Source organism: Megascapheus bottae, chromosome 21, assembly GCF_031878675.1.
Source record: "Megascapheus bottae isolate mThoBot1 chromosome 21, mThoBot2.hap1, whole genome shotgun sequence".
Lineage (NCBI taxonomy): Eukaryota > Metazoa > Chordata > Mammalia > Rodentia > Geomyidae > Megascapheus > Megascapheus bottae.
Genome location: NC_143529.1, coordinates 15,806,684 through 15,821,875, shown reverse-complemented (window position 1 = coordinate 15,821,875; position 15,192 = coordinate 15,806,684). Strand labels below are relative to the sequence as shown.

The 15,192-nt window shown below is 41.4% G+C and overlaps 1 protein-coding gene across 1 annotated transcript in view; it reads left to right on the top strand.

Annotated features, from left to right (window-relative positions):
* Klf7 (KLF transcription factor 7) overlaps window positions 1-15,192 on the top strand; it is a 94,848-nt gene that overhangs the window by 37,695 nt on the left and 41,961 nt on the right. The window contains exon 3 of the mRNA XM_090354689.1: window positions 5,036-5,678. Coding sequence (XP_090210815.1) covers window positions 5,036-5,678 — 643 coding nt within the window. The remainder of the gene's footprint in view (window positions 1-5,035; window positions 5,679-15,192) is intronic.

The window sequence follows — 15,192 nt, the reverse complement described above, 5'->3', positions numbered from 1 at the left end:
TGCCTAACCATAGTCTACTTTGTACCAACAGGAAGTTATTGTTGGTACAGTACCACTAAATAAATCTATACATGGCAGTTGAATTATACATTCTTTTCCCAGCCTATGCATTTTCACTAGTCCAGGACCCAGGCCAGGTCCATTGTGTTTATTTGTCATAACACAGTTTCTTCTAACCCATGATGGCTTCTTAACTTTGCTTTACTCTTTGTGACCTAGATAGTTGGAAAGAAAAGTGACTGATTATTTGTTATTTTCAGGGGATTCGTCAGATGTTTTCCCCCCATTAGATTGTTTCTATGTATCCTTGGCAGAAATATCATAGAAGAACGTTGCAATATCCCTACCATTGCCTGTGGGCACTGTCATATTAGAGTGCATTTTATCAATATGACTTATTACTACTATTGTTCATTTGGATCAGGTGGTTTTTATAGCAGTTGCTCTATTGCAAAAGTGATTATTTTTGTCTTTGTAATTAATAAATATCTTGATGTCAGGATACTTTGAGAATAGGCAAAGTATTTTGTTTCTTATCTATTTAGCTGCTGATTTTGATGTCCCTTGATGATTCTTATTACTTGTTATTATTCTTGCTTGCTTGATAGTCATTTTTATTTTCCTTAATCTTTTTTATTAGTTGTAATTTTACTCAACTGAACCTTTATTCAGCCGTTTATTTATATCACTCTGGGTTTCATTTTATCTACAGATTCTAGTCCATTAATACCATGATTAATTCTTGTTGCCCAGATTTTGTGATTGAAAACTTCTTTAAGTCGGCACTTGTGCCTTTTTTCCATATTCCTCTCATTTTATAAGCACTTCTAGGGCTCTCTATAACTTTTTTTTTTGTCATTTGTGTGTGGGGGGGTGGGTCATTCTGGGACTCCAAACTCATAACCTTGAGCTAAATGTTCTACCGCTTGAATTAAGCCACACATGCAGCCCTCTTTGCTTTTAGATTATTTTTCAGATAGGGTCTTGTGCTTTATTCCTGGCCTACTTTTGGACAGTGATTCTCCTACCTATGCGCCTAGCATAGCTTAGAATATAGAAGTGAGCACTATGCCTTTTTTTTTTTTTGCCAGTCCTAGGGCTTGAACTCAGGGCGTGGGCACTGTCCCATGGCTTTGTGCATGCTAGGCAAGTACTCTACTATTAGGCCCATGCCTGCCTTGCTTTTAAAGACAGAGTTTCACTAACTTTTTGCCTTGAACTCTGAGCCTCCTATATATCGATATGTACCTCCTCAGTAGCTGGGATCACAGGCAACTGCCCTCATTCCTGGCTTTCTCTAATTCTTGAAGCAACACTTCTTTCAAGAATTCCTTCCTCCCCTTACTGGATAATGGCAATTAGAAACTAGCATCTTTGGGTTTGTGCTCATTATTACAGGATAGTTTTGCCTGTAGCCTCTTTCAGTGGATGGAGTTAGGAAATATGAGCATGTATGTTTTTAAATCTTTGAATAAATTCTGTTATCTCAATTAACCATTGTAGACATCAACTAAGAAAGTTCTTATGACTACTTTAAAATGGCATATATTGCTGGGTACTGGTGGCTCGCATGTATAATCCTAGCTACTTGAGAAAGGAGGCTGAGATCTGAGGATTTTGGCTCAATCTCTTGGGCAGGAAAGTCTGTGAAACTCTTTCTCTCCCCCATTAATGAAAGGAAAAGCTGGAAGTGGAGCTGTGGCTCCAAGTGGTAGTGTACTAACCTTGAGCAAAAGAGCTCAGGGACAGTACCTAGGGCCAGAGCTCAACTCCAAGCCAGGGCTGTCAAAAACAAAAAGACATATATTCTTATTGGCTTGGGAATAATATCATTTTAATGTGTTCTTCAGTCTTAACATTTTAATCTCCATACTTGGACAAGAAAAATCTCACCCCAGGTTCCAATTGACAAGATCTTTCTTTCAACTTCACCGTTAGACATTATAAGAAATGGATTTCTTAAGACAAAAGTAATTCCACAGTGATTTTACAGGGTTATCAGCACCTCCTAATAGGTACCCATGCTTCTCTAAATCTCAGGTGGAATGAGAATGGAAGAATGGCCTGTGTCAGGATTACAGGTTATGGCCTCTCTGAAGTGATCCAGATTTTAATGTCAGAGCTTTCCCTATGTTTAGATCATAAGTATGACTCATGTGCTCCGGGGATACAAACCAGGGTATACTGGGAAGATTGTGTTTTTGTAATCCTCCCCTGAGAGTGTATGAATGTGTTTAGAATATTTCAGTTCTTCAGAACTCTGAATATCAAGTGATCTGAGCCTCTAACAATCAATTTCTCAGTGGCTTTCAAATCACTGAGCTGGAAAATATAAGGGGACAGGGCATACTAACACTCTATCTATAGACAGTGGTGACTGGGGTGGGAATTAGTCCTTAGTGGGAGGTCAGGACATCCTGGAGGCCATGATTCAGCGGATTTTCCCTGGAACATATCCGGACCTCAAATCTCTGGTTCTTCTCTTTGGGCAAAGCTGAAGAAGCATTAAGATTCTGCTCCCAGAGACATTTATTAGTGGTCCTTTCTAAGACTGCCAGCCTCGGCAAGATGGACTATGATACTCTGCAAACCTCAATACCTTTAAAAAGACTGATATCTTGGCCAGTAGTTTGGCCTAGTGGTAGAGTGCTTGCTTTGAATGCACGAAGACCTGGGTTTAATTCCTTGGTACCACATGCATAGAAAAGCTGGAAGTGGTGCTGTGGCTCATGGGGTAGAGTGCTAGCTTTGAGAAAGCCCAGGGACAGTGCTCAGGCCTTGAGTTCAAGCCCCAGAAATGGCAAAAGAGAGAGAGAGAGAGAGACAGAGACAGAGAGAGAGAGAGGGGGGGGTAAGATTGATATCTTACAGAGTATGGTAATTGATCATAGAGAAATCAAACTAGAAATCAATAATAGATATTTAGAAAATCTTCCAAAGATCTGAAGATTAAACACCTCTTTTTACGTTATCCCTGTAGTGATGGATTCTCCTACTGAAAACAAGTATAAAATAATGAGTATAATAGAAAGCAAATTCTTGATGTGAGATGGTGGCTTATGCCAATAATCCTTGCTACTCGGGCAGCTTAAACTTGAAGACTTGTTCCAAGCCAGCCCATGTGGAAAAGTCCATGAGACTCTGTCTCCAATTAACCAGCTGAAAACCCAGCTGGAGGTGTGGTTCAAGTGGTAGAATACCAGTTGGAAGAAAGTGGAATGAGAGCACGAGGCCTGGATTTAAGAAACATGAATTCTTAAAGCATTGGGGAATCTCAGATTTGAATGACACATAGATAATCAGAAGAAGAAAGCCAAGAGACTTGACAGATAGCTTCAGTATTTAGAAATTTGGCTAGGTACTAAGGATGAGGTGGGTACCAGGATAAGGTGTCTGAAGATGGATTTTGTGCTTGTAGGGAAAGGACAGGAGAAGCTTATGAGACGTTTCATAAATAGGATTTTATAGTCCATAGTTGAATTGGCTGGAGCTAAGACCCAGGGCTCCAGTATTGGAGAGGAATGAATGAGCATTTCTCTTAATGAGATGCAAAAAGGAAGGGGAAATTTGGGAAGTGAAATTCAGAAGAGAAGGAGATGAGCATAATGCAAATTTCTGGACCCAGGAAAATAATATTGGAGTACTATTGGTTTACTGATCCAGAACTATTATTTAATCAATAACTAAAAATCCAAACTTACTTTTCCAATAGTATTTTCTTGATGAATGCCTCCATATTAGAAGGAGAGAGTTCATTACCCACTCCTCTGTAATGACTTATCATATGCTGATCATTTGGTATCACATTCCTTTGTAAGTCCATGCCATTTTTACCTCATGGTCATTTATTTTGCACGAGGCCACATGGATCTATTACCCGGCGTTGCTCTAATGCATACAACAAAATCCTGCACCTTGTCTACTTGCCTTAAGCACAGTAGTTGAATGGATACTTGTGATGTCAGTGTTGAATGAAGGCTGGAATCATTCATTAGTTCCTATCATTAAAAATCAGCTGTGTAATGCAAAGTGGATTCTTATTCAGCAATGCAGACTTTAACCAGAAGCAGTCTGATTGGAAAAAAAAGCAATCTTCTGAAATGTCACCCAAATAAAATCCTTCAACATAGGTAGGTATATCATTAAGAGGCATTCTTAACAGAAGAAAAGCCTAGAATCAGAACATTGGTGGAAAACACAGAGGCTTTAAGGAGGCAGTAACTTCGGAGCCAGTAGCATTTAAAATTTCCCATTAGTGTTTCTTTGTTGGAGCCCAGAAGACAGAGAAAAATGGAGCTGATGGTGGAAGTTAGCAGCATACTTTTATACGAGAATCAGGAATAGTAGAATGTTTGAGCGAGACGAGCTGTAGCATTCAAACTCTGTTAACCATGTACTTAAGAAAAAACCAACCAAACAACAACCATAAAAAGTGCTTCTCTCCTCTTACAAGGACTTGGGAGCAGCGTGAAACTCAACTTTGGGGATCCTTCTTTATTTCCTTATCAGGTGAACATTTCACATGGAGATGTAGAAAGTTCCTGTGGTTAACAGGCCGCAAAACCTCTTCTTGGAACCCGAGAAGCTGGGGCGGGGAGCGGGGGGGGGGTGCGGTGGCCGCGGGACCCCCGTCCCCATAGCGCAGAGTGTGGGTGGCAGGGGCATCTGTCATTCTGTACTGTGAGCACCCCCGGGGGTGGGGGGTGGTGTCCTGGGCCTAACAGGTCCGGTGCCGGGCCGCTTCTGAACAGGAGCCCTCTCCCTCCAGGAGCTGTCTGCTGGAGGCAGGGCTTGTTGCCCGCGGCCTCCTCTCCGCCAGGTCGGGAGGGAGACGCTGACTTTCCCCCGTGGTGTTCTCCGGGATCTTCGAGGGGCCCGGTGAACCTTCGTGTCATTCCCTCGACGGGGCCTCTTCTGAGCCCTTGCTTCCCAGGTTCCCCGTGCCTGCCCACCCACGGCCCCCCTCCGGGTGTCCCGCGCCTCTGATGGTTATTTCTCCCCTCCCTCCCCTGTCCCGGTTCCTTCCCCTCTGCAGACATGCCTGGAGCTGGAGCGCTACCTGCAGACGGAGCCCCGGCGCATCTCGGAGACGTTCGGTGAGGACCTGGACTGCTTCCTGCACGCCTCTCCCCCGCCGTGCATGGAGGAGAGCTTCCGCCGCCTGGACCCGCTGCTGCTCCCGGTGGAGGCCACCCTGTGCGAGAAGAGCTCGGCGGTGGACATCCTGCTCTCCCGGGACAAGCTGCTCTCCGAGACCTGCCTCAGCCTCCCGCCCGCCGGCTCCTCCCTGGACAGCTACGCGGCCGTCAACCAGGCCCAGCTCAACGCCGTGACCTCGCTAACGCCCCCCTCGTCCCCCGAGCTCAGCCGCCACCTGGTCAAAACCTCGCAGACTCTGTCGGCCGTGGACGGCACCGTGACCTTGAAACTGGTGGCCAAGAAGGCTGCGCTGGGCTCGGTCAAGGTGGGCGGGGTGGCCGCGGCTGCAGCGGCTGGGACGGCACCGGCCGGGACCGCCAAGAGCGCCGCCCCGCAGAGCAGCGACAGTGAACCCGGAGGGGCGGGGGCCGAGGCCTGCCCCGAAAACAAGAAGAGGGTGCACCGCTGTCAGTTTAACGGGTGCCGGAAAGTGTATACAAAAAGTTCCCACTTAAAGGCCCACCAGAGGACTCACACAGGTAGTGGTAAAAGTTGACCGCACGTGGGTTCTCGGCCCTTCCCTTGCTTTGGGCGCGGTGGGGTGGGTGCCCTGTGGATGCTGAGAAGCCACCTCCACGCGTGTCAGGCTGGCCATCGAGGCAGGAGGGCCTGGGTGGGGGAGCAGGGCCGGAGCCGGGGGCGGGCGCAGGTACCCTGGGACCTCAGGGCCTCAGCCCAGGGCATGGGGTTTGCCACTGTCTGGGCAGAGGCCTGCAGAAGCAGTGCCCCACCCCAGTGGAGGCTCACGACCGCGGAAGGGGTCTCCGGTCCTTGTGTCTCACGGGTGCAGGTGGGTGGGTGATAGTTTTCCATTCCCCCTGCACAGACACGTGCCACTGCTTTGTGAATGTGGCCCTGCCACACTGGTGGGGGTTCACGGCGAAACCAGGTGACCAGGGTGTCCCTCTTCATCCCTGTCCCAGCAGCCCCGAGTCCCCCATCAAAGTCACCAACAGCAGGAGGGTTTCAGAGTTCATTAGATGTGATCATGCTATAATTAATTGGCATCTCCTCTTCGGCATTGTTCTCTGGCGCGTGCTTTATGGAGAGATGGTGGAATTGCTTTTTAATGAGCTTGTTACTGAGAAGTTGCTAAAGTGATTACATTGCTATGTGTGTGGTAAGGGTGCTTGGGGAGGGGGGTTGCGTGGGGGAGGGAGGGTGGTCTGTGTATCTTGCCTTGCCATGGGATTCTGTGGGGATCCCAGGGAATCATGATGATCTTTGGAGGCCAGTGGATCATCGGTTTATACAAAACGGAGGGAGATTGGTATTTTCATGAAGGCTGTCTTCTCCTTTTTGAGCTTGGGTGATGTCTCCCCTTTGGTCTGCAAGAGTGCAACTAAGAGCAATTACTGTGATTGGTGGTTTTTAAGTGGGTCACTAATGGCGTATTACTTGTATGGCTTTTGCATACTGCAAATTCCCAAAGGTATAAGTGGTGGAGTACAAGCGTTCTCAGTGAGAAGTGGGCAAGCACACGAGCTGGGAGAAGTGGCTGGTGTTCTGTGGGGAATCTGTGGACTGTGGCTCCAAGGAATTGTGCGCTAGAAAGACCATTGGCCGGAAAACCAGAGCAACCCACGTTCTCCTTCTAACTCTGTGCCTGTGTGTCCCTTTAGTTCCCTGGTCCTTGTCTTCTATATCTCTCAGCTAGTGTGGCTCCTTTGAGCTGATGTTCTTCTAATGGTTTAAATCGGGGTTCTGTACAACACTGAAGAACTTTGCTAAAGTAAGCCTCCATAATGTGTAACTAGAAGAAATCACTGTTTTGAACCTCAGTGTTTCTCCTAGGGGCAAAGGCATTGAATCCTTACGTACCAAAATTGGTGTGTACTCCTTTGACGGAATTTAGTTTCTACAGTGGCTAGCCTCCAACTGAATGTTTGAATCCTGTGCCTCGCACACAGTGTCCCATTTGTGATTTCCCATCAGAATCTTTGTTTGAGTTCTCCATTCCGCAAACACTTATACTAATGCTTCCTACTATTGTAAGTCTTTCCCCTCTATGATATTGTTCTGAAAGTTAAGTTTTATTTAAATTCCTTCCTAAAGTCACTGAGTAATGACAAGACACTACCATGCTCCTAAGTTTCGGTACATGACTCATCTCCTGTCCCCACAGGAAGCCAGAGAAAGCATGGTGAGGCATCAATGTTTCAATGTTGAGAGGTGTTGGGGTTGTAGAATTCTTGATTATGGACACAGGCTACCTCTTGCCTTCTATGCAAGCTGGAGAGCTGTGTAGGGAAGCAGAGGGGTTTTTTTTGGCTGGGGTGTGGGGGTGATCAGAACATTTTCTTCTGTTTTCTCCAACAGAGATGTCAGAAGGGTAACCAGTATCATTATTGAATTATTTGCTGTTTTGGTTTTTCAACAGTGTCTACTCAAAGTGATTACCAAGGTGCTGCTTATTAAGATAGCCTGTGTCTGTAACCACTTGTTGTAGGGAAATTTACTTCAGGGGGGTATTGTAGTATGGTTAAGTCAGGTAAACTTGGGTTTGTGTTCTGGCTCGAATTCTTTGTACATATATGATCTGTATAAAATATTTTCTCTGATTCTCAGTGTCCTGTAAAATGAGGACAATTATATCTACGTCATGGATTATTTTGAAGATTGAATTTACAAATTATTCAGGAGGTAGTAAGAGCTAATTAGCAGTAATAGTGGGATTGTTTCCATCATTACTGCTCTGGTTAACATTGCCTAGTGATGACAGAATGCAAAGCAGTTTTATATCAACTAGACATGAGTGAACTGGCCAAAGTTGAGTATCTCTATACAGAGTGAATATCTCTAATCCAAAAACCCTGAATCCAAAATGTTTCTAAATCTGAAACTTTTTGAGAGAAATTTTAGCAATTTCCACAACTGTCCTGTCCTCTTAAGACAAATCGCAGTTCAAATACAAGTTCACCAAAAATTTATAATGTGACTTTCAAGGGAAGTTTGTTATAAGGTGTATATGAAACACAAGGGAACTTTGTGTTTAGAGGTGGATCCCATCCCCAAGAGATCTCATTGTGTGTTTGCAAATATTCCAAGATCAGAAAAGAACACAAAGTTTGAAACAGTTCTGGTCCCAAGCATTTCAAAAAATAAGCTTAGTTTTTTTCCTCACCCTGAAAGGGCTGGCCATAGAAGTGTGTGGTGATGGTGCTTATGTACAACCGAGGTTGGCAGTAATGTTGTTGCCTTCCACAATGCAGGAAGCAGTTGCAGTGCATCCTACAGAAGCACTGGCCCTGAAAACCTTTTCTCACACAAAAGCATGGAAGAAAGAGAGACGGATGAAAGGGAAGGTAAATATAGGGATGACAGTGGAGGATGGGAGCAAAACTAGGAATTAATTTGGATTAAATGGATGAGAATCAGAAGTATTTATTTGGAATTGGTGTGAATGGGGCACATGGGGAACTGAAAACAAAGGTGATAATTTATGTGGTGTGAATGAACTAAGAATAATGAAAAAAGCATGAAGGATGGAATCAAATGAAGTACAAACATATAAAGGAAATGGGCTGTAAGAGCGGGAGGGCAAAGGTATAGGGTGATGCAAATTGGGATGCAAGAGAGCACCACTGACAGCAAGCAAGGCTGAGATGGGAAGAGCTGCTGCCAAATGTTGCCCTGAAGTTTTCAAAAAGATGGGCTAGGATGGATTCTGGCAAGGTGTTTGAGCACAGGACTCACTTTGGTTTAGTGTAAATGATTTCTTACCTTTCAGTTGGAGAGGTATTTGGAGACAGAAAATTAAAAAAAAAAAAGGAAATAAGAAAACTATCCCAGGGAGAGACAGAGAGGAAATATTGGTATTTTGTTCTCTCTTTGTCTCTGTTGGTATCTTTCTACCTTTATATATCTATATCTATATATCCCATCTCTCTTTTATATGGGAATGTGTTGCAAAGGAGACACCACTGGCAAAATGAAATGAGATAGAAAAATAAAACGTGTGAGTGCCTGTCTTCTCTGCACAAAGACAGAAATACATTGTAGGTGACATGGACTTGTTTGCCTTGAGAATTTTCTTTAAAGTGTTATTCATTTAATCTTTAGATAGAAGTTACTGAGTTAGAAAAGATGTGCTCTTTTTTAAGAAAACTTTTGTGGCTGTTTCTTGAAGTTGCTGAATCTGTCAAACTTTTTGCCTTGGAGGATATCAGGCAATGAGATTTTTTTTTTTTTAGCAGATGTTCAAGCTGATAGTTGGAACATCATCGAGTAGGGATGGGTAACCAGAAGAAGATATGAGACCGGGCAGAGGACAGCGAGAATGGTTGAATGCTGGAAAGCAGCAGATTCTGAGTGAAAGGTGGCCTGTGAAAGTAGGCACGTGATTTCTTCACTGGGAATAGCACTGAATGTTAGAAGTAGTATCGAAAATGTTCCAGCCACAACACCCACTCTGCTCTTTGGCTTTTGTATAATATATTTTTCTTTCTCCATAATTCAACTACTGTGATCATAGTTATGTCCATTTTTTTTCTGTAGCAGGAGGGAGTGTCAGGCTAAACAGTCCTGTTTGATGTACAGAGAAACTTTATTTCCATTATTTGAAAATTCTCTTTTTGGTTATGCCTATTTCCTGCCAAACAATTTGTTTAAATGTTAAATCGTTTCTATGTTAAATAGTTTCTATGCAAAGAAGAGAAGAATGATTTTTTGACTTCCTTCTTGGTTTGGGAAGAAAGAATATCCTGACATTGAAATGGTACTTTGTACTTAGGCATTGGTAATTTGGAAATTCCTATGAAAGTGTGGCTACATTTCTGTTATTAAGAGTGAGTCATGTTGGTAAAGTCAGAACAAAGGCCATCAGGGAAATCTCAAGAGACTTGAAGAAGCCCTGTTCTCCTGGGTGCTCTTTGAAGCATTCTTTCTATAGGTGAATGGCTAGAATCTGATAGCAGGGAGTGGTAGATTTTTCCCTCATGGGATGCTTTTCAGATAGTAGTAAATACAAGTGTTCCATTTGCTTAGCATTATGTGTCTGTTTTGAAAAGGGCTGACTGAAGCAAGAGAGAGCACAATCTCTAAGACAAGGATTTATCATTTATTTTGAAAGGAAAAGGCTACTAAAAAATTTCCAAACAAAAGTGTCATGTGTAGGAAGTAAACAAAATGGTTATGTTATATACACAATGAGAATGCCTTTAAAATATGAGACACATGGATTTTACTTGTCCAACCAATAGTATTAATCACCTACTATGTGCTAGGCATTGTTTTACATCTTTTCCAAATATTAATCCTTTTAACTCTCATTTTAAATGGCACGAGTGCTGTCTTATTTCAGAGGAGGAAAATGAGACAACCCAGAAGGATATCTGAGTAATATTCCTAGGTTTTTCATTGATGATCAAGATAGTCCTGGATTAAAAACATTGCTCTTAACTTTCATGTTAACAAATGATAAAGAGAAAGTCAAATGATATTTTTTTCATAAGCTTACTTTTTTATTTTTTGCAATGCTGGTGTTTGAACTCAGGGTCTTGTGCTTCCTAGGTAGAAGTTTGACCATTTAAAACATATTCCCAGCTCATAATTCATTAAGAGGAAATAAAAACATGGATAATGAAAATCAAACAGATAAGACTTAGGAGAGTCTTTTTTTTTCTTTTGGCCAGTCCTTGGGCTTGAGCTCAGAACCTGGGCACTGTCCCTTAGCTTCTTTTGCTCAAGGCTAGCACTCTACCACTTGAACCACAGCACTACTTCTGGCTTTTTCTGTTTATGTGATACTGAAGAACTGAACCCAGGGCTTCCTGTATGTTAAGCAAATACTCTATCACTAAGCTACATCCCCAGCCCAGGAAAGTCTTTGAAGTCTTGTCTTACCAGATAACTAAGAAAAGGAGCAAGGAATTACAAAGCAAAATTCTTCCATGTACAGCCCTATCTATCCACTGTTCTGGTTTCTGTAGCTCTGATTATTATGGCCATTTTTTAACTGTGAGATTAAAAAGAGACTTAATTATGATAGTCCCAGTTCATTCACTGAAATGATAGACATTAATCTCCATTCCTATGAAACAAGACAAACATTGCACATATAGGAGAAACTGTGGACCAGCAATATAAAAAGGACATTGCCTATGATATGCAAACTCACATTGACAAAATTAAATTTTGGTCCATGTCTTCTGACCTCTAGGTTGGCATCTAACTTACTAGTTCATCTTGCTTCTAATTTCCTGTATTTGTTCTTTAGTCATTATGCAGTGGTTCTGAAGTGCCCATTGGTGTGAGGTGCCATATCATGAGTACCATCAAGAGTGAAGAAAGCCACTTACTCTAAGGAATCTTAGAGAATGCCATCAAATGAGAGTAAACATTTTCACTAGTAGCAGGCAACTTGGAAGGGTCGGAAATTAAAAAGTCACTGTCTCTTTCTGAACAGGGTGATTATAGATGCTGTTCATCTTTTTTATGATGCCAGTGAGATAATACAGAAATCTATACAAGTAGAAGACCTAATTCAAAGCCAGGTGTAACAGCAGGATAAAATTAAATACCTCAGCCTCAAACTGTAGGGGGTCTATCACCCACTTTCAACTTCCTCAGTACCATAGATAATAATTTTGTGGGTTTATACAATAGCAACTGAAATTGGGGGCAATTTTAAGACATTAAAGGGCCTTTCAGATACTCAGACACATAGCTGCTAATGAAGTTTATCCATGTGTTAAGGCAGAAACTCATTAGAGCCTGATTATGGAACAGAAACTTAAATAAGGGTTAAATGCTCAGTTCGCAAGGTGGGGAGAGTTTAATGGGCAAGTTTGATAGTTGGGATTTAACATATTCAGGAGCTTGACAGGAATTTGGAAAGGAATATGAAGTGATGGAGAATAATTGCTAGGAGAATTTTATGAGTCAGGAAAAGTCTTAGAAATTCACCACATGATAATTTAGTTCTATCATCACTCTTAACACTTATGAAGATAAATTTATGTAAACACGCATTTGGTACAGTAGCTTAAACTCAGCATATACACAATAAACACATTAATTTTATCATTGTAATATGGTAATAAATATAGGTTTCATGGGATGCAATTCCAGATGTCCTTTTAATGGATAATTGGTAGTCGCAGTTAAAATAAGAACCAAGAAGGAAAAAATAGCATGAAATTAATGAGTGTTTTATCATAAACATTAGTTTTTGAACACTACACAAGACACTTTCGTTTCCACCATCTTTGAGAACCCTGCCTTTTGATACAAAAGCCTAAAATCTAGTTTCATAAAACCATTAGATTTGGAACCTGTTCTCCAAGAGACTGTATAGCACGGATTAGGGTGAGAAGCTGTCTCTGTTCCAGTAAGTGTTAATAATCATCGTGATCAGGGGTATCCTTTGCATATTAAATTGGAAGTTTCAAACAGAATTCAAGAGAACTCTGTAGGGAGTGAAGGCAGGCTAAGATGATGTTATAAGAACTTATTGGTAATAGGCAATTCAATCATTGTTATATATCACCTGATGTCAAAACAATAATGGGTTGGTTTTGTTTCAATTAGAGGAAAAAAAAACTAGAGTTAAAGGAAGTAGTATATAATTTAAAAAAAACTTAAAAAAGCTTGGGAATGATCCTCAGTTTTTAAAGTTCAAATGTTAAAAAATACTTGTACATTGATAGCTGTCTTTGAAATTCATTCAATTTGAATTTAGTACAAGTTACAGTGGAAAACTTGATAATGGAGCAGGATACAAGCTTCTCATGTAAAGTTAGTTCTGATGAGCCAGGGGAACTGTGTGGGATTGAACCTACTATATATATGTGAGATATATATATATAATATATATATATATATATATATATAGGCTCTGCTGTGCCCTGCAGTTACTAAATGAAGAAAGCCTGACTATCCTACATGGATGGATTTACTTGACAAGTTACTCTTGTCTCCCCCGTAATGGTGGAAAACTGGATGGTTCTGGACAAGCCAGTTTGTAAATTATCAATTCCTTTCTTCTATAGTCTCCTCCTCCTGATACCCTTCCTTGTTCCTCTCTTCCTGCCTTTGTGACCTTCCTTTTCCTCTTTCACAACAGGATCTGGTAGCAACACATTGTTGATCTATATGTTACGCATTTGTAAACCAGAATATAGCACGTTCATTTCTTGTAATTTTGTTAACTCCCAAATCTATAAAAGACTAGAATTTCAAGAGTTTTCAAGTAAGTAGGAGACATGATAAGGAAATGATCAAATCAATCCCCACTCCAGGCTGTCCCCCCCACTGGCTTTTCTGCAGTTTCCAAGTAACTTCTTTTCAACTATTTGTCCATCTATTTGACACCCCACTTGTCAAGCTGAATGTTGATAGAGGCCATTCAGGATAACTGAAGAATAGTGACATTTTAGTGTTAGTCAACTGAGGCTGGAATTATTATCCCCCTTTCCTACGGTGGCCTAATACTCAGCACCTAAATGACTTATGTAATGGAGCTCAAAACATCGAAAATTTTTAAGAATACATACCGTGACAGAGTCTGTCCCATATTTCTGTTTACCTTATGCTCTTCTTTGCCCTTTATGCCTATGGAGGTAGGTGGGCTGGGAACGAATCCAGAATTGAACCACATAAGCTTTCACAGAAAAAAGATCTGCGTACACTCCATTGCCAGCTACTTATAAAGCGTAGGTCCAGCTTTATTCTAAATCTGTCCTCTTTAGCAGACCCTCTTTTTTGCTGCCCTTGTGTGTTATCCTTTTTTCCCTTAAAAATGTATCTGCATTTGCCTAGGTTTGCTTTAAATTCTGTTTGCAAAATAAAATGTATTTCTAACTTTAAAAGCCTTTGATAAATGATTCATCTAGAACATAAAACATAAACTCCTTACTTCTTCTATTGCCTCTGCTCTCAGAACCTATCTTTTTCATGGCCACAGTTCACAATGTGTGTGTTTTGGGGGGGCATGAACACGGGCAGGCTGACGTCTGAACTTGGGGCTTTGTGCTTTGGCAAGTGCTTGTCCAGTGAGCTAAGGCTCCAACCCCCACAATTCCTGTTTCATCCTTGGAATTCAGTGGAGTGATGTGCACTGTTCTCAGAAAAATATATACAAAATTTTAACTTCCAAAGTATATTGGATATTGTTTTCTGTTTATCTATATTAGCTAACGATATGGGTTATCAGTCTGCAAGCAAAGAGGTTGAAACCATTCTGAGTTGAGAAAATACTTTTCTTCTGTGTAGAGAATTGCCCAATTAGGCGTTATATATGTGACATTTCCTTTGGAACCCTTACTGTTGTCATAAAATGTGTCTGAAGAAAGACTACAGACTGTTCTGATGTTGAGGTTAGTGTTAAGTGAAGGAGACTCTAGAAGTCCACTGATGTCCCAACAAATGTAGGCGTATATACTCTGTTACTAATGAAGAGAACACATGAGAAAGTACATAATCTACTATATATAAACAAAAGATGTAGGGAGACTATTTCAGTATACCTGTGCAATCATCATGTTTAAAAATTTTCCATCTTCATTTTGTGTGCGCATGTAGTTTAATGTCACCTCAGTGGAATTCATTGCTTGAATATGAACTCATCTCTTATTCAGGAATAGCACAGCATCCTTCACCTGAAATATTGATTTGTCATATTGAATTCTCAATTGATTATGAGCCTATTGAAGCTAGAACTAGTATCTTAGAAAGAGCATCAAAAGATACAACTCCCCTCTCTGATATAGGTAGTAAGATGTTTTATGTGCCTTGTGTTTAGGAGCGAGTATCAGAAAATCAGTATGGATAAATTCAAGTACACAATGGCTTTAACCTATTTGTAAATGCAGTGTCTAGCAAAATGATAGCATGTATTTTTAAATACCTTTTGTTTTACTCACATGTGTGTACGTTCACATGTAGAAAAGGTATCAAAAGTTATGTAGGCAGACAGTGATTCACTGGCTTTTTTGTTTTTACATCGTTGTTTTGTTGTTGTTGTTGTTGCTGTTTAGGTCTCAAGGCTTACAC